General features: G+C 47.0%; 1 protein-coding gene across 1 annotated transcript; it reads left to right on the top strand.

The window, feature by feature from the left end:
- Nucleotides 1-3925: 3925 nt before the first annotated feature.
- LOC120366391 (small ribosomal subunit protein eS4, X isoform-like) lies at nucleotides 3926-4829 on the top strand. Its single transcript, XM_039475115.2, has one exon. It carries the CDS (start codon nucleotides 3943-3945, stop codon nucleotides 4732-4734), a length of 792 nt encoding a protein of 263 aa, XP_039331049.2. The 5' UTR covers nucleotides 3926-3942; the 3' UTR covers nucleotides 4735-4829.
- The last annotated feature ends 13715 nt before the right edge of the window (nucleotides 4830-18544 follow it).

Genomic DNA, 18544 nt, shown 5'->3' with positions numbered 1-18544 from the left:
TGAGAGTTAATGAATCAGGTCAATTATCCCAGCCAAGATCTTAAACATGCACAAGAGCTCAGCCCAAACTAGCAAAACCAAACTGTAGTTGCCCCACAGCTAGCTACAAAAGCAAGAGGAATTCTAGCTGAGTTCAGAAAACCTGCCAGCTGAGCTCAGCCTAAACAGCCAAACCACAGAATCTTGAAGTAAATACATGGTTGTTATTTTAAGTTACTAAGTTTCAGAGTGATCTGTTACACAGTAAGAGGTAACTGATATAGGAGTATTCTGGATCAGGCTGGATGCGGTGGCTCACACCAACATCCCAGCACTTTGGGAGGCCGAGGCAGGCAGATCACTTGAGCTCAGGAATTTAAGACCAGCCTTGGCAACATGACCAAACCTCATACTCAGGCAAAAAATACAAAAATTAGCAAGGCCTAGTGGCCTAAATTCTGCATTTCTCCACTCATCTGTATCGTTTATAAACCAACCTGTACATCTCCCTGCTTTAGGCACCACCAGGTGTGTGTCTGTGGTCCCAGCTACTTGAGAGGCTGAGGTGAGAGGATGGGTTGAGCCCGGGAGGCTGCAGGGAGTGGAGATTGCGCCACCATACTCCAGCCTAGGTGAAAGAGTCAGATCTTATCTCAAAAAAAAAAAAAAAAAGAAGTTTTCTAGATCAAAACAGCTTAGAAATACACCAGGACTTAGATAAAATAATGATGACTGCTACAAATTACTGGGCACCTACTTACTGTATACTGGGAACCTGTGTATCTAAAACTGTTAGGTACTTCACTTACATCACATTAACTCATCTTTGAAACCTTGCAAAGTAGTTATTTTCACCATTTTGCAAAAGAGCAGATGAGGAAACTGAGGCTAGGGAGACAGTTTAAGTAACTTGTCCAAGGTCACATAGCTACTGTATAGGTTTACAAGCAAACATACTCCTAGACAAGTGGGACCTCTCAGAGGCTGAGAGGAGCCTGGGCTACTTCCAATTTTTGAGGTGCCTAACATACTAATAAAATAAGATACGTAGAAGCAATTACCAAAACTGTGATACACAGTCATGCATCGCATAACAGCAGGGATGTGTTTTTGAGAAATTCCTCCTTAGGTGATTTTGTTGTTGTGTGAACATCATGGAGTGTACTTACACAAACCTAGATGGCAGAGCATACTATGTGCCTAGGCTATATGGTATAGCCTATTGCTCCTAGGCTACAAACCTGTACAGCATATGACTGTACTGAACACTGTAGGCAACTGTAACAGAGTGGTAAGTATTTGCATATCCAAACATAGAAACGGTACAGTAAAAATATAGCATTATAATCTGGTGGGACCACTATCAAGCATGCAGTCCTTCAATGACCAAAGGTTGTGATGTGGTGCATGACTGTATTTTAAATCTTTGCATTTAATAAATGAGCACTTTCAATACCAAAAAAAAAAAAAAAGGCGATGAGCTATCACTGCTAATCACAAGATAGTTTCAGTATTTATTTTAAAAGCATATAAATGTAGAAAGTTCTACAAATGGCGTGGTTCAGTAATGGGATGCAAATGTTACTTTGGTGAACATTTCCTACTTGGATCTGGTGAGTGTACCTCTTTGATGGGACATATAACTTCCTTCGGAGGTGCTATAGTTTGGTCTGTCTGATCCCTCAAAATCTCATGTTGCAATCTGATCCCTAGTATTGGAGGTGGGGCCTAGTGGGAGGTGTTTGAGTCATGAGGGCAGATTCCTCATGAGTGACTTGGTGCCATCCTCACAGTAATAAGTGAGTTCTTGCTCTGTTAGTCTCCTGGAGAACTGGTTGTTAAAAAGAGCCTGGTGCCTCCTGCTCCACCATGTGATCTCTGCCCACACAGGGCAGCAGCATCTGCTTCTGGTGAGGGCTTCAGGCTGCTTCTTCTCATGGCAGAAGATGGAGGACAGCCTGAGTGTGCAGAGATCACCTGGCTAGAGAGGAAACCAGAGGGAGAGGAGAGAAGCGTGATGCTTCTTGTACATCCTGCAGAACCATGAGCCAAATAAACTTCTTTTTAAAATAAATTGCCTAGTCTTAGGTATTCCTTTATAGTAACACAAAAATGAGTAAAGATAGGAAATGACACCAAAAGATTAAATATAAGATCTTTCACAAGGTCAGGCCCAGTCATGGGGCCCACCTGGCCATCCCGTGCCCTCAGCCCAGCCCCCATGAGAGGCCTATGCACGAGCCAAAGGAATCCACCCTATAGCCTTAAGCAGCTCTCAGCTGAGAAATGAGCTCCCAGGGAAGGTTCTTATGGAAACTGGAGTTTCCGCTCTCATCAGAGAATTGAGCCATCTTTGCTTTATGTCACAAAATGATTATATTCTGGTATGTTTGGCTCCATTGTGTTCAGGCTTACCCTGAACCAAGCAAAGTAGAGATTTACAGAGAAGTCAGCCAACATTGCCAGTAAAGACATAGAGAAAGGGATAGGAGATGCAGGGCTCTGTGTGGTTCAAAGGATTGAGAAGGCATCTCAGAGATTACTCTGTGGCTGGATGTTGGAGTATAAATAGGAGTCTGCTAGGTGGAGAAGATCATTACAGATGGCTGGAATAGCACTGGCAAAGGCGTAGGGTTAAGAAAGCACACAGCAGACACAGGAACGCCATAGGAATGGTGCAGAGGCCAGTGTAACCAGGGGTGGGTCAGGGAGAGCAGAGGCAGACAGAGCTGGAGGAGAGATGGGGAAATACTGGACAGAGTGTTGTACCTGAGAAGGCCTGGCCAGGTCTCTCTCCCTTGCGGGATGCAGGCTTTTGCTGCCAAAGAGTAATATCTCAGCCTTAGAGTGCAGCAGTGTGCCCAGAATAAATCCCTATGGGATGAATTCCATCCACTCCTGGCAGCGGGTCTTTTCAAAAGACTTCAACAGCCCCTTGCTTGCCTATAGCTCTTGTGCAAGCTGCTGCAGGCCAGGTGTTCCTTGGAACCTAAATTCTGCATTTCTCCACTCATCTGTATAATTTACAAACCAACCTGTACATCTCCCTGCTTCTACACAAATCTGAGGTCTTTTACATAAGTCAATCTGTTGAGAACAGAAAAATGTAATGAGGTCCTGGCTGGGTGCCGCGACTCACTCCTGTAATCTCAGCACTTTGGGAGGCCAAAGCAGGTGGATCACCCGAGGTCAGAAGTTTGAGACTAGCCTGGCCAAAATGGCAAAACCCTGTCTCTATTGAAAATACAAAAATTAGCTGGGAATGGTGGTGCGCACCTGTAATCCCAGCTACTCAGGAGGCTGAGGAAGGAGAATCACTTGAATCCAGAAGGCAGAGGTTGCAGTGAGGAGAGATTGCGCCACTGCACTCCAGCCTGGGTGACAGAGCAAGACTATCTCAAAAGAAAAGAAAAAAGAAAAAGAAAAATGTAATGAGGTTTTGAAATAACAAAGTCACAGTTTCCTGATAGCTTTACAAGCTCAAGAGTAAAGAAGGGCCAAGAAGGTTGTTTTCAAGGCAGAGAACTGCGGTGGTCTAGAATTATCATGTCTTGGCCACCTAGAGCCATCAGGGTTCTCTGAGACCTCCTGGTCCAAGGATAGAAGATATATGGCACATGTGCCACCCTCCCCACATCCAGTGCCCAGGGTACACATTGTTAATCTATTGCCACACACTCTTTAGCCAAGCCTCTCCCCATCAGGCACAGTTAGCTCATAAGTGAAAGCCAGTTGATCATTCCTGATGGTTTCCAGGACTCCCATTTCACAGATGAGAAAATGGAGGCACAGGGAGGTTGAGGGTTTACCCAAGGAGAGCTCTCAGATCCTCTCTGCCATTTCAGCATGGTTTGTGGAAGACAAAACACTTTTATGGCTCAACTGTAATCAGGGGATGATTCTAGCACCTGGGACAGGGTTTTTAAAGGCAACGTCATGCCTCTTTCCTTGCCTAACGCAGCCATGGCTCGTGGTCCCAAGAAGCATCTGAAGCGGGTGGCAGCTCCAAAACATTGGATGCTGGATAAATTGACTGGTGTGTTTGCTCCTCGTCCATCCACCGGTCCTCACAAGTTGAGAGAATGTCTCCCCCTCATCATTTTCCTAAGGAACAGACTTAAGTATGCCCTGACAGGAGATGAAGTAAAGATGATTTGCATGCAGCGGTTCATTAAGATCGATGGCAAGGTCCGAACTGATATAACCTACCCTGCTGGTTTCATGGATGTCATCAGCATTGACAAGACGGGAGAGAATTTCCGTCTGATCTATGACACCAAGGGTCGCTTTGCTGTACATCGTATTACACCTGAAGAGGCCAAGTACAAATTGTGCAAAGTACGAAAAATCTTTGTGGGCACAAAAGGAATCCCTCATCTGGTGACTCATGATGCTCACACCATCCGCTACCCTGATCCCCTCATCAAGGTGAATGATACCATTCAGATTGATTTGGAGACTGGCAAGATTACTGATTTCATCAAGTTTGACACTGGTAACCTGTGTATGGTGACTGGGGGTGCTAACCTGGGAAGAATTGGTGTGATTACCAACAGAGAGAGGCACCCTGGATCTTTCGATGTGGTTCACGTGAAAGATGCCAATGGCAACAGCTTTGCCACTCGACTTTCCAATATTTTTGTTATTGGCAAGGGCAACAAACCATGGATTTCTCTTCCCCGAGGAAAGGGTATCCGCCTCACCATTGCTGAAGAGAGAGACAAAAGACTGGCAGCCAAACAGAGCAGTGGGTGAAATGGTCCCTGGGTGATATGATAGATCTTTATGCGTAATTAAAAATCATGTGGCATGATTAATAGCAAAAAATAAAAAAATAAAAAAAAATAAAAGCAACGTCATTTTTTTTTTCCATTTCCAATTCTAGTTGTTATATGACAAGGCTTTAAAAAACATGTTGTTCTTATCAAAATAAAAGAACACATAAATGGTTAGGAAGTTGTTCCCACACACCTAATAAAGCCCTAAGGAATTTATTCCTTCACCCAAGGACCAGGCAGTGTACTGGGCACTGAGTTTATGAGGACATCAGGGACATCCCAGGGGCCCAGGGAACTAAATTGCCCAGATCTGATATTCTCTTGGGAGAGGCGAGAGCTGGCCTCACAAGCAGATACAGTGCAAATCCCTTCCCAGGGGTGAAAAGGACCCAGAGGTCCCACACATGCCACCCCTCACTCAGTCCTCTATACAATCCTCTCTAGAGCCCCTGACAGGTCCCTGTTCACACACCTCCAGGGATCACTACCTCTCAAGACTGCCAGCTGTACCTTCAGCTGGTTCTACCCACTACAAATGCTTCCTTTGGCTGAAAGGGAATGACCCTCCCCATGACTTCCGCTAAATTGGTCCTGCCTTTGTCTTGTGAGGAACTAGTTTTCCGAGGACCTAAGAGAGAACGTTGTGGGGGGTGGGGGTGGGTGTCTTGGAAAAAAAAGACAAAGCCAAGAGGAAAGGAAAGGCACTAAAACCATCTTTCCTAATTTACAGTGTGAGGAGACTATTTCCCATCCCCGCTCATAATTCTTAAGCATATCAGTGGAACATCATCTTGCCCATTCTGCCCTGGTGCAGGCTGGGATGCTCGTAAATCCCAGCTCCTGCAGAAGACCCAAAATGCACCGTCTCTGGGATCTTGTGCAAGAGAACTGGTTGCTATGGTAACAACTGGAAGTAAATTTCCCAGCACCCCCAACTAAACTATTAATCAGAAACAGGAGGAAAAAACCAGGGTACTCAATAAATCAGGGAAGAAATTAGCTCCTACTGGGAAGGACAGAGCTGGGCCACCCCCCACCCCCACCAAGGCCTCATTCATCCCACCCTTTGATCTTCTGATGCAGGAGAAGCAGCCGGAGCCTGAGGGGAAAGCTGCCTTCCTTCTCCTCTCCAACTCTTTGTTTCTCATCCTGGTGGAGTCAGAGAGGTTCCCAAGTAGAAGCTGCACCTGGCATCGCATCAGTGAGGGACCCAGTTAGGGGCAACATCAAAGGTAGAAATGCTGGAACCTGAAAAAAGAATGCTCTGGCCAGCTTGAAAGAAGTGTTCTACTGAAGTGTGGTGATAAGAACCGGATTAGATTTAGCATTGATGGATCACAGAAGGATTAGAGAGACAGGGCCCCAAATCTTAACAAAAAGTTTGCAGAGTTGTTTATTTGGGTTTTTTTCAAGGACTTTATCTTCCTTGCTTTACTGTTTATACTTGGCTGTCTTAGTCAGGAATGGTATGGAAAACCCTTGTGATACCTCCTCCAAGTGAACTAGATCCACCGGCTCCCATAATGCAGCCCTCTGCTGCTGCGGGGGTCGGGGTGGGCAGCTTGCTCTAATTACAGCAAACACTCCTGGGAGACAACACGCCCTTTGCACACATAATCCTGCAAAGGGAATGTACATTTCTCTCTATTCTTTGGTACAGTCTCTCCCAGGGTTGCTTTTAGGCGGCATTGCTTCTCCCTTGCTCCCCACTTTTCTTGCCCATGGATGCCATCCTTGATGAAGCCCACCTTTCTCACAGAAGGAAAAATAGGGATTGTCAGGGAAGGGTCCCATGTTAGGCTTTGGGTGAAAGCCCATCACTCCTAGTAACACTGTGACTTTGACCTCAATTGGCCCAGGCTCTTCCTGTTCCTCGAGGACAGGGAATTAAGTGCACTGGAGAAGAGCAGCCCTGGCTTCACCGCAAACTCATCATAGGATCTCGGGCAAAGCCCTTCCTGTGTCTGGGCCTCAGTTTGCCAAACTGTGCAAGAAAGAGCCTCAAAGACTGCAACAGAGGCCAGCTCCAAAGGCCTCTTTGGTACTCCTTGACTCTAAAATTAAAGTTTCTCAAGTGATAAAAGAGGAGAGAAAGGTGATGAGAGGATAGAAGGGAACTTTCCACCCTAGAGGCAGGAGGCAGAGGTGGAAAGGCTGAATTAAAGTCAGAAAGAGAAAATAGGGCGGCACTGGCCTCTTTTCCCCATTACACACAAAGGATGCTGCACGCAGAGCAGGTCCTTAGGAAAAGTCACTGGCTGCACAAGCCATATTCGCTGCTGCTCTTGTTAAGGCAGCATCTCCAGAGAACTGTTTCTAGTCTGTCTGAACAAGGAGAGCCTTGAAGGGCCCTAGAGAGGGGAACAGACTGAGCTGGGGTTTCACAGTGAGCAGGTGGGAGAGGCAGGACTTGCAAACACCCTGGCCTCCTGCCTGCAGACTTACACAGTCTCCCCTGCCCCCTGGCCAAATATTCTTGCCCTGTCTTCCTTGGACCTTTTCTATGATCTGTGCACATGCTGCAGTGAAAATGGCAGAGAGAGATCCTGCAGGGATTGGTAATTTTTCACCATGGGTGGCACGGAGACTTTGCCGCTCCCTGGAGGAGGAAAATGAAGAGTTGATTAAGCACTCGAAACATCCCTGCCTGTGGACTATTTAATAAGTGCCTCGCCTGTCTCTCAGCCGTAGAGCAGACATTTGGTTCGCTAATCCAATTTGGCAAGCCTCTCCCAGGCTGCGAACGCTAGCTGCTGGGCGCCATTTTGTCTGATGTCTTAGGAATCAGTGCAGGCGCCCCATACTTGCTCTCACTCCTGCTTGACTGATTTCTAACGAGACCTCTCCCTCGCGCAAGTCACCGATAGAGAAACCTCCACGGTCCAAGAAGCTCCGAGGACCTGGTGTTGATCCAGCCATCCCGCTGATTCTCTTAACATACTTCCTGAATCTGAGAAACTCAGCAAAAGCAGGTGTGGGACTGCAGAAATATTTGCTCCCTCAACTGTGATCCAAGCTATGTTTTCCACTTAGCAGGAGGAAGTCTGTAAGGACAGGACTTTAGCATCTTCCATTAAAGCCTCAACAATGGCATTTTCATTTTGGTATGTGATGTCTCTTACTTGGATGCAGAATTAGTGCTCGGTAGAGCTCTGTGAGTTAGTAGGGTTTCTCTTTGCCTGGGCCACCAGGAGGCTCTGATATAAATGCTGGTTCACTGCGATGCAGACATATTTCTGCCCACTCAGTGAGCTTTCTCACCACTTTTTTAAATAAACATTTTAAAGTATTATATGTATTCCTTTAAAAAAATAAATGTGAATTTATCATTTTCCCCCACAAACTTGCCTTAAACTGTTGGAAAGTTCCTTTCTCTTCTTTTTACAGAGAATACTCTTGGAAAAGGAAGATAGAGTGAATGTTTATTTTTTGCCTCCACATTATTCATTCCTCACAAGGCACAACCAGCATCTTCCTGTGGGGCCCAGGCAGCTCACTCTTAGTCTAGTTGTTCCAGGCACTGTTCTGCTCTGTGGCCTTGCAGTGGACATTGTACTTCCTGGGCCATGGCAATGGGGTTTGATTGACATCTCAAGGTGGTCCAATGAGAGCAAACGTCAGAATTTCTGCTGGAAAATGCTGGGCAAAGATTTCGATCCCTTCCTGCAGAGTCTGAACCTAAAAGAACATAGGTTTAGGGACTGCTAAAAGCCATTTTGTGACCAAAAGGGAAAAGCCTGTCAGAATGAGTCAACCTTGAGGAGGAGGAACTGAGAGACAGAAACAGAAGTAACAACCTGACATTACTTGAGCATGTATATCAAGCTATTCCTGAAGTTTGACAGTGCAGGGATATGAGCCAATACACTGACTTTGGGTCCGGTTTCCAGTGGCTTACAGCTAAAAGACTTCTGACAGTTTCTAGGGGTCAGTGAGAGAGTTAGCTGCGCCTCAGCCTCCAAGTCACCCTATCCCAAGCCCCCTCCTCAGGAGACCACAGGAGACCCTGTGACCAGTCTGGTATCCTCCCCAGGTAGGCAAAAATAGTCACGGTGGCACTAAAACCCTCTTTAGTGTCCTGATACAAGTGCGATTAGTCCTTTTTAAATTTTATTCTTTTATTTTTTTCTGAGACGGAGTCTCACTGTCACCCAGCCTGGAGTGCGGTGATGCGATCTCGGCTTACTGCAACCTTTGGCTGGGTTCAAGCGATTCTCCTGCCTTAGCTTCCCAAGTAGCTGAAATTACAGGCACACGCCACCACGCCTGGCTAATTTTTGTGTTTTTAGTAGAGACAGAATTTCACCATCTTGGCCAGGCTGGTCTCGAACTCCTGACCTCAGGTGATCCACCCACCTCAACCTCCCAAAGTGCTGGGATTACAGGAGTGAGCCACCGCACCTGGCCCAGTCCTTTGTTGATGACCTCTAGGCTTACGTCTGTTGATGGTTTCCAGGTCTATCTCCAGCTGGGTCTCTCTACAGTTCCCCACCTGGTGCCTCTCAGTACCTTAGCCTCAGCATCTCCCACCACTGTGAAGGCACCTTGGCTCATGGCTTCTCTCTTCTCACTCCACTCTGCCACCAACCAATTGATCACCAAGGCCAAGCAGACATCTACCAGATGTCTCTCGAATCCACTTCTGCTTCTAGTCTCCACTGTTTCTGCTTCAATTCAGGGCAAACACTGGTCTCCACATGGAACCCTCTCCTCCAGCTTACTCTCCACACCTCCATCTGACAACTTCTCCTAAAATGCTGCCCTCACCTTCCAGCTTCCCTGCTCATAACCCTCAAGGACTCCCTCCCACCAAACCCCCCATCTGGAATTCAAGACCCTCATGATCTGACCCCAGACTGTAGCAAAAAGCACATCTTTTCCCACAAAGACTTCACTTCCTTCTGCCATATATTTGTTTACATAGTTCTAATTCCTTTTCTTTCTACCTACCGAACTCCTATGCATCTGTCAAAACCCAGCTCCAGTGCCCCTCCTTTAATAAAACTTTCTAATTATTCTCAGCCCACCTTAAGAGTGGAATTAGAGATTCCCACAGACGTAGAAAAAATATTTTATAAAATCACATAGGCCCACCCTGACAATTTTAGGACCCAGGACAAGTGAAAGAGAACTCTTGCAGCCAACAGTGCCTGTTCTCTTCTCTTTCCACCCTTCCACCACCTCCATCCTGCACTGTGAGGGGTCTTGTGCACACAAGCAAGGACCTTCAAGCCCTCATGTCCAAGCTCCACCCCATGGCCCCAGTAGCCCCTTGCCCACTCCCCCAGCCACTGCTTGGCCATCCCTTGGGGTTGGGGCACCATGGCCTAGGGGAAGAGGCCAACACAGGTCCTAGAAGAAGACTTGGTCCCTTTGAACAGGAAATCCCAGGGTGTATAGTACAGGAGTGAGGTCCCAAGGGCGTGGGCTCTGGGTCGGCCCTCCGTCCTGTGGGTAGGGCAGAGCTGGGCCCTGTGTAGTCAAGTTCTCCCACCTCAGTGTTCACAGGCATGAGGAGCTCCTGCAAGTCTAACAAGCCCTTGGGGCATGAGGCGAGTGCCAGGCTGCAGCCCACACCAGGAGTAGCAAGGGTCTAAACGTGAGGCTCGGGTCTAAGGGTGGATGGCGACATCAACCATGTGGAGTCTTTTTTGACATAGAATGGGTAAAATAAACTCGGAGCTGCAGTTCTCCAGAATGAAGCCCCAAAACGGCAAGTTCACAGCAAGGGCTTCTGTGTCTCAAAGCTGTGCTACATTTTGCTTTTACAACTCGATCTTGCTTACAGATTCGCCAGCAGCCCAGAGAGGCTGTGAGTTGGCAGGTTGGTAGATTTGGGGCCTCCTGCCTCTAATTCCAGGACCTTTCTCTGCCTGGTGTTGTGAAGACCGACCAGACCCAGTGGAGCAAGTATTAGAGAGGAATCAGGTCATTTCCTGGGTACGTGACTCTGCCAGTGAAAACCAGCCTCCCTGTTACCCCCATAGAGCTAGAACCATCCAAGGTGGAATCTTGAGGATGTCTCCCTAGGGGTCTTTGTTTCCTCTGCACCATCTCTCCTGGATCTAATTGTATGTCTGCTTGAGCTGAAGAGTTCCAGACCAGGTTGGGCAAAGACCTTGTCTCTTCTTTAAAAAAAAAAAAAAAAAAAAAAAGGCTAGACATGGTGGTGCTCACCTATAGTCCCAGCTACTCAGGAGGCTGAGGCAGCAGGATTGCTTGATCCCAGGAGTTGGGGTTGCAGTGAGCTATGATCATGCCACCATATTCCAGCCTGGGTGCCAGAGCGAGACTCCATCGCAAAAACAATCATAATAAGATAATTTTTTGGGCTGGGCGCGGTGGCTCAAGCCTGTAATCCCAGCACTTTGGGAGGCCGAGGCGGGTGGATCACGAGGTCGAGAGATCGAGACCATCCTGGTCAACATGGTGAAACCCTGTCTCTACTAAAAATACAAAAAAATTAGGTGGGCATGGTGGCACGTGCCTGTAATCCCAGCTACTCAGGAGGCTGAGGCAGGAGAATTGCCTGAACCCAGGAGGCGGAGGTTGCGGTGAGCCGAGATCGCGCCATTGCACTCCAGCCTGGGTAACAAGAGCGAAACTCCGTCTCAAAAAAAAAAAAAAAAAAAAGATAATTTTTAAAAAATGTATGTCCTTGCTAACTACTCAACTTCCTCTCACCTCAGCAATTGCAGATACAGTTGGGCCTCCTCCCAACTATTTGGCCCCCCGGGCAAAAAAATCTGGCATGAAGTCTGAGAAGCAGAGGAGGTATAGGCGAAGGCAGAGTTTCCTTCCTTCTTTGTTGTGCCAAGAGTCTTAACCCCATGAGTTAAAAAATATATATACATATACAAAAAAAAAAAAAAATATATATATATATATATATATATATATATATATATTTGCCTTAGAGTCACTGAACATCAGGACTAAAAGTGCCCTAGTACAGTTCTCTCACTTTAAAGATGAGGAAACTGAGGACCAGAGAGGGTGGTAGCTCGGCTGAAGTCCCAAAGCAACTTGGTATGAAGCCACGACTAGGACACAGGTCTCCTCACTCCAGTCCAGTTCTTGCTCTGCCCCACACTCTTTGCTAAACTCACCCCTTGCCCCACGTGGCATAGAACAGATCTCCCCCTCTTAGAACTTGGGTGAGTTTACAAAAGCCACTCACTTACTCTGAGATTCCGTTTCCTTACTGCTCAGAGGGGAAGAGCAATTCCTACCTGCTAGAATCATGCCGGTAGAGAAGCCAGTGCAAGGGCCCAGAATGCGGTAGGTGGTTGGCCAGTGTGGGTCCTTCTCTTTGCCCATTATAAGCATGTCAAGGAAATAAATGTTCCTTGGGTTAGCTTCCTACGGCTGCTGCAACAACTTGTCACAGGATGTCAGCAGCCGCTAATCCGTATGGGTCTGCAGCAACTACAGATTCTCAGCCTCCTCCAAGGAAAGAATTTGTCTAAGGGCATAAGGCTGAGTGGGAGATGGAGGCAAGTTTTTGAGCAGGAGTGAGTTTATTAAAAAGTTTTAGAGCAGAAGGCCAGGCATGGTGGCTCACACCTGTAATCCCAGCACTTTGGGAGGCCAAGATGGAAGGATCACTTGAGGCCAGGAATACGAGACCAGCTTGGTCAGCAAAGTGAGACCCATCTCTTAAAAAACAAACAAAAAAACTTTTAGAGCAGGAACAAAAGGCAGTAAAGTACACTTGGAAGAGAACCAAGCAGGTGACTTGAGGAATCCAAGCGGGCTGTCTGACCTTTGACCGCTGACCTTGTTTATACGTTGTCATGCTTTCTGGGGCTTGCGTCTCTCCTCGATTGATTTTTCCTTGGGGCAAGCTGTACGCATGCATGCTGGGCTGCCAGCACTTGGGAAGGGCCACATGCACAGTGTGTTTAATGAAATTATACACAGGCTCCCTTGAGGTGTTTCTCCCCTTACCAGCTGAGAGTTCTCAGAGGAGGGTCACATGCCAGTTAAACACTGCCATTTTGCCTCTTAGTTAGCATGCTTGAGTCAGTTGCCCAGTCTCATTGGGAAGCTGCTGATCACAAGCTTCAGGTGTTTTCTATCTATTGGGAGATTGCCTTTGCCTGGCACCAGCTACAACCAATTTTTATTTTAGAGAGGCAGTTTAACAACCAGCTGACCATCACCTGATCATCACCTGACATTCCTGGTGGGTGTGTTGAACCTCTCCTGCCCTGCTCATGTCTGCCTAACTACCTACTCTAGCAAGAGTAACAAAACAACACAGATTTCTTGTCTTACAGCTCTGGAGTCAGATGTCCAAAATGGGTCTCATGGAGTTCAAATAACCTCCCAAAGAGTTCACCTTGCCCGCTGCCTAGACGGAGCCCATTTCTCAAGACAGGGAAATTGCAATAGAGAAGGAGTAATTCACACAAAGCCAGCTGTGCAGGAGACTCGAGTTTTATTATTACTCAAATCAGTCTCCCGAGTATTTGGGGAACAGAACTTTTAAGGACAATTTGGTGGGTTTGGGGAAGCCAGTGAGCAGGGACTGCTGATTGGTCAGAAATGAAATCATAGGGTGTCAGAGCTGGCTTCTTGCACTGAGTCAGTTCCTGGGTGGGGGCTGCAGAATCAGATGAGCCAGTTTATTGATCTGGGTGTTGGCCCGTGATCCATCAAGTGCAGTATTTGCAAAGTATCTCCAGCACTGACCTTCAGGGCAGTTTAGGAAGGGTCAGAGTCTTGTCACCTTCAGTTGCATGAGTCCTAAACCGTTATTTCGAATTTGTGGCTAATGTTAGTCCTACAAGGGTAATCTAGTGCCCAGGCAAGGAGTTTCACTTTGGGAAAGGGCTGTTATTGTCTTTGTTTGAAACGATAAACGAGTTTCTCCCAAAGTTAATTCAGCCTATGTCCAGGAATGAACAAAGACAGCTTGGAGGTTAGAAGAAAGATGGAGTCGATTAAGTTAGCTCTCTTTCATTGTCTGTCATAATTTTGCAAAGGCAGTTTCATCAGTAGGGCTGGGTCCCTTTCTGCAGACTCTAGGGGAGAATCCATTTTCGTGCCCTTTCCAGCTCCTGCAGTCACCCACACTCCCTGGCTTTGGGTTCTCTTCCATCTTGAAAGCCAGGAATGGTGGCAAGTCGTCCACACACAGCCTCTGTCTGACTCTCCTCTTTTACTTACTGTTAAAACATGAAGAGACCCCTAAGCAGGCTTTGTGTGAGCAACATGGCTGTTTATTCACCCAGGTGCAGATGGGCTGAGGCTGAAAGGATATCAGCAAAGGGCGGTGGGATAGGAGTTGGTTTTATAGGTTTGGGGTGGGCAGTGGAAAGTTACAGAAGTTACAGTTTAGGGCATTTTTTGCAAGCTGGGCGCACGTTTGCAAGCTGGAGGGGGTCGAAGGGTGTGGAGTCATGAGGTTGACCAAAGTTGTTTACAAAGTCCAAAGGCCTTATCAATCGGGGCAGGTGTAAGGAACCATAGAGAATGCCTCAGAGTTAAGTAGGCGCTGCAGGGGTTGATCATTTCTTCCTCTTTTCATGATCTTCCAGTTACTTTAGATTTTCCAGGAACTCATCTGGAGTGTCCATGTAGGTCACAGAGGTTAACATGGGGTCCATGGGGCTGTCAGTCAGCTTAAAAGACCTAACACTTATATAAGGACCTTGTGATTACACCGGGCCCCCCTAGATAATCCAGGATAATCTCTCCTTCTCAAGACCAAAGGATTAGCAAGCTTAATTCCATCTGCAGCCTTAATTCTCTTTTGCCGGTTGTGAGGTTTAGGGTGTGGAGAGCTATTATTTTACCTATCACAGAATAGGCAGCAAAGTCATTTTGGGGCGTGGGGCATCTGAGGAAAATCAAGGCTTCACTTCCAGAAAAATTCCATTAAAAATCGTGGCATGTAATCTCAGGGGATTCACTGGCTCCCATTCACCGGCCCCAGTTATGAACTCTTGAACTAAAAGGACGATGTGGTCCTCCTCCCCAGATGACATTTGTCGTAGATTCATTAGTTGTGTACTCCCATGTGTACATGCGCACACATGTGTGCATGAATGTACTGTGCGCTCACACACACACACACACGTGATACTAATCCAGATACACACACATGTATACACCTGTACATGCCACACCATTTTCCTACAGAAACAGCAAGAATTTCTTTGGCTTCTCTTTGTGTGAGATGCAGCCAGGAAGGCACAGAAAAAAGCCTTTCCCTGCCTTTGCCTCTCCAATCCAGCTCATTCCCCCCCTGCCCCAAGGCCTGTGGGTCCACAGCCCCTTGGGCTTGTTCCTCTGCCTGACTGGTCTCCATCAGTGGCCCTGGTAGAGCTGACGTGGTAAGTGCAGGGTTTGGCTCACAGAGCAGCTTGGGTGCTACTCTGCACTTTCATTTTCAGAGTGGTGTCCTTTTAGGGTTGCTGGCCCTCACAGCTATGAATTCAGAGCCAGAGATGCAGTCAGCAGGAAGCCGGGGGAATAATGGGACTAGTCACAAGGAAGATGAGGGCTGGCTGCATCATGCACCTGCGTGTACAAGAACACTGACTTCTAGGGCCGCTATGCACCGCCCTCCCCCTACTGCCACATGTGCGACTCCAGGATGGCTGGTCACAGGGAAAAGAGCAGCCTAGCTCCTACCTCAGCAGGACAAATACACACAGCTGGCTCCAGCCCACTGCCCACAGATGCACTCCTCTCACCCCCGCCATGCCAGGCTCCTCTGAGAGCCCCGTTTCTTCCCCAGAGCTTCCAGCCTCTGGGATAAGCCATCAGTCACTATTTACCTTGCTTGAATCCTGCTCCTTGACCAGGTGGCAGACTCCTGAAGTCCCAAGGGTAGAGAGGAGCGAGAGAGGATCACTGTGGTCTGGCCTCGGGGGAAATATTGAAAAAAATACATCATACTTCTGAGCCTACAAAAAGCAATTTCTTGCTGAAATATTTCCAGTAACTGATCATGTTGAGAGTATCTCTCTCCTTCCCAGCCTTGAGTCATTCTCCCAAAAATCTGCTTCCCTCTATTATATTACCTTTGCAAGGGACAGGGTCTAAGAGGGGAGGGGAAACTAACTGAGCCACCCAGAGGGGGATCCCTGTGGCTGGAGCAAGGTTTGGTGGGGCCTGCACCTTCCCAGAGAAGAATGCTGCTCTCTGATCTGTGGGGAATGCTGTAAACCCTCCTGGCAGCTCTTCAGAGGACAACAGTCTACAACCAGTCGGTGACAAGGACCCTCCACGCCTGCATGGAGGAGGAGCAGGGGGACAGGTGGCACCCGGTTCCTTTCCCCTCCCACCTCACTGCTCTTGCCAGTTAGCTGTGACAACCACTGGGCCCAAGGACAACAGCATGCTCCTGGAGGCGTGCCTTGGGGAGCACTGAGGAACCATCCAGGACTTCCCACTCTCACTCTTTTCATCCCGGGCCTGGCAGCTCTGGCCGGGAGGGACATAAGAGAAATGCGGACTCCCAGCTTGAGATGGAGCCACAGCAGCGAGGGCCTAGTTGTGGGGAGAAGGGAAAGGAGGCTGGGAGAAGGTCATGAGGAGAGAGACGGCAGGAGGAGGAGGCAGTGTGGCAGAGACTACCTGTAGCCAACTTGGTCATTATTCCCCCTGCTTCCTGGAATTGATGGTGTGCCCAGGCTCTACTGCAGCAGCCAGCAGCAGCCACAGGATACAGTCAAGGCCAAGGTGATGTAAGCAGAAGCCGTTTGAGGGGAGTTTCCAGAGAGCCTTTTTAGTACTGTCTGTCCTTAGACTCTGCTCTGGGTCTCCTGCTTTAGAGGGTCTCACTCAAATGTCTCTCCCTCTCTCTGTCTCTCTCTCTTTTTTTTCTCTTTCTCTCTCTCTCTCTCTCTCTCTCTCTCTCTCTTCTCTCTCTCTCTCTCTCACACACACACACACAGAGCGTTACGGTTTGAATGTGTCCCCTAAAGTTTATGTGTTGGAAACTTAATCCCCCATGCAATAGTGTTGAGAGGTGCGATCTTTAAGAGGTGATTAGGTCGCGAGGGCTCTGCCTTCCTGAATGGGCTAGTGCCATTGTCTGGAGTTATCAGGAGTGGGTTCCTGATAAGGAAAGGGGTCAGGCACCCCACACCCTTTCTCTCACACTCTCGCATCATCCCTCCATGTTAAGAGGCACCAAAGCACCCTCGCAAGAGGCAGCCCCTCCACCTCGGACTCACTAAGCCTCCAGAACTGTAAGAAACAAATTCCTTTTCTTTATCAATTATGCAGTCTCAGGTATTCTGCTATAGAAACACAAAATGAACTAAGACGGACACACACACACACACACAAATATTTCCTAACAAACACAAAGATGGTCTCTATCATTTGGGATCAGGTCCTCAACACAGACACAGGGTAATCCATACCCCAAACATTCATTCTTACCAACACCATGCAGGCCCAGGGATACACACGTTCACAACTCTTGCCCTGCCCTATGTCCTTGAAATACTCCGAGCCTGGAAATTCTGAAACATCCACCATTGGAGGTGGATGCTGCTCAGAGAGCAGGAAGGATTTAAATGACAGAAGAGCTTAGATAATGGAAAAACACAAGCTGCTTGTTAATTCCTCCCCAGCAGATATCATGGGTTTAATATTCCTACACAACAAACTAGCATTTCCCAGCTGCCCCAAACACCTATTTTCTTGCTTCTCCTCAAGTTCTAGCCCACTATTCTGAAGGTCCTCACAACTTACAGGGCATTCACAGCAATTGTATCTGGCAGCTGAAGAACATGTCATATTCAACAACTCATATTAACTCTGTAATATGGAGGTCTAAATAGAATTGCATGAAGAATGATATGAAGTCTTTACGCTGACAGTCACTTAGATGTTGAATGGTAGAACGTCAAGTTTTATTTTCATGGAGATGTTTAATAAGATTTATTTAAGTTTGTTAGAATTAAATAAAATTTCACTTTAAGTGATGTTAATATGCATGAATTAGAATGAGTATTTTACCTTTTTAAAATTTTTTTAAAATGTGGGATGGCTTAAACAGAAGAGAAGATAATACACAATAGAATATTCTTAATCCATAAAAACAAAAACAAAAACAAAAAACTGAAATCCTGTCATTTTCAACAACATGGATGGAACTGGAAGTTATTATGTTAAGTGAAATAAGCCAGGTACACAAAGACAAATATTACATGTTCTCACTCATTTCTGGGAACTAAAAAAAGGTTGCAATTGTGGAGGTAGAGAGTAGAATGATGGTTACTAGAGGCTGGAAAGGGTGAAGTACAATAAATGATAAATGTTTGAGTTGATGAATATCTTAAACTGACCCTGATTTGATCACTACACAGTGGATGCATGTTTCAAAATATCACATGTACCCCATAAATATGTACAATGACTATGTATCAATAAAAAGAGAAGTTAATTTCTCTCAAGTGTAAAAGTCTGGGCTGGTATAGCAGCTGTGGCTGTGAGGTTGTCAGGGGTCCAGTTATAACTACCCAATGCATTCACCTTGCCCACTGCCTAGACAGAGCTGATTTATCTTTATCAAGTCAGGAATTGCAATAGAGAAAGAGTAATTCACGCAGAGCCAGCTATGAGTTTTATTATTACTCAAATCAGTCTCCTGAGCATTGTATTGGGGAGCAGAGTTTTTAAGGACAATTTGGTGGGTTGGGGGAAGCCAGTGAGCCGGGGCTGCTGATTGGTCAGAGATGAAATCATAGGGAGACGAAGCTGGCTTCTTGCACTGAGTCAGTTCCTGGGTGGGGGCCACAGAATCAGATGAGCCAGTT

This window comes from Saimiri boliviensis, chromosome 2 (genome assembly GCF_048565385.1).
Source record: "Saimiri boliviensis isolate mSaiBol1 chromosome 2, mSaiBol1.pri, whole genome shotgun sequence".
In the NCBI taxonomy this organism is placed as follows: domain Eukaryota; kingdom Metazoa; phylum Chordata; class Mammalia; order Primates; family Cebidae; genus Saimiri; species Saimiri boliviensis.
This window is presented reverse-complemented; position numbering and strand designations above follow the sequence as displayed.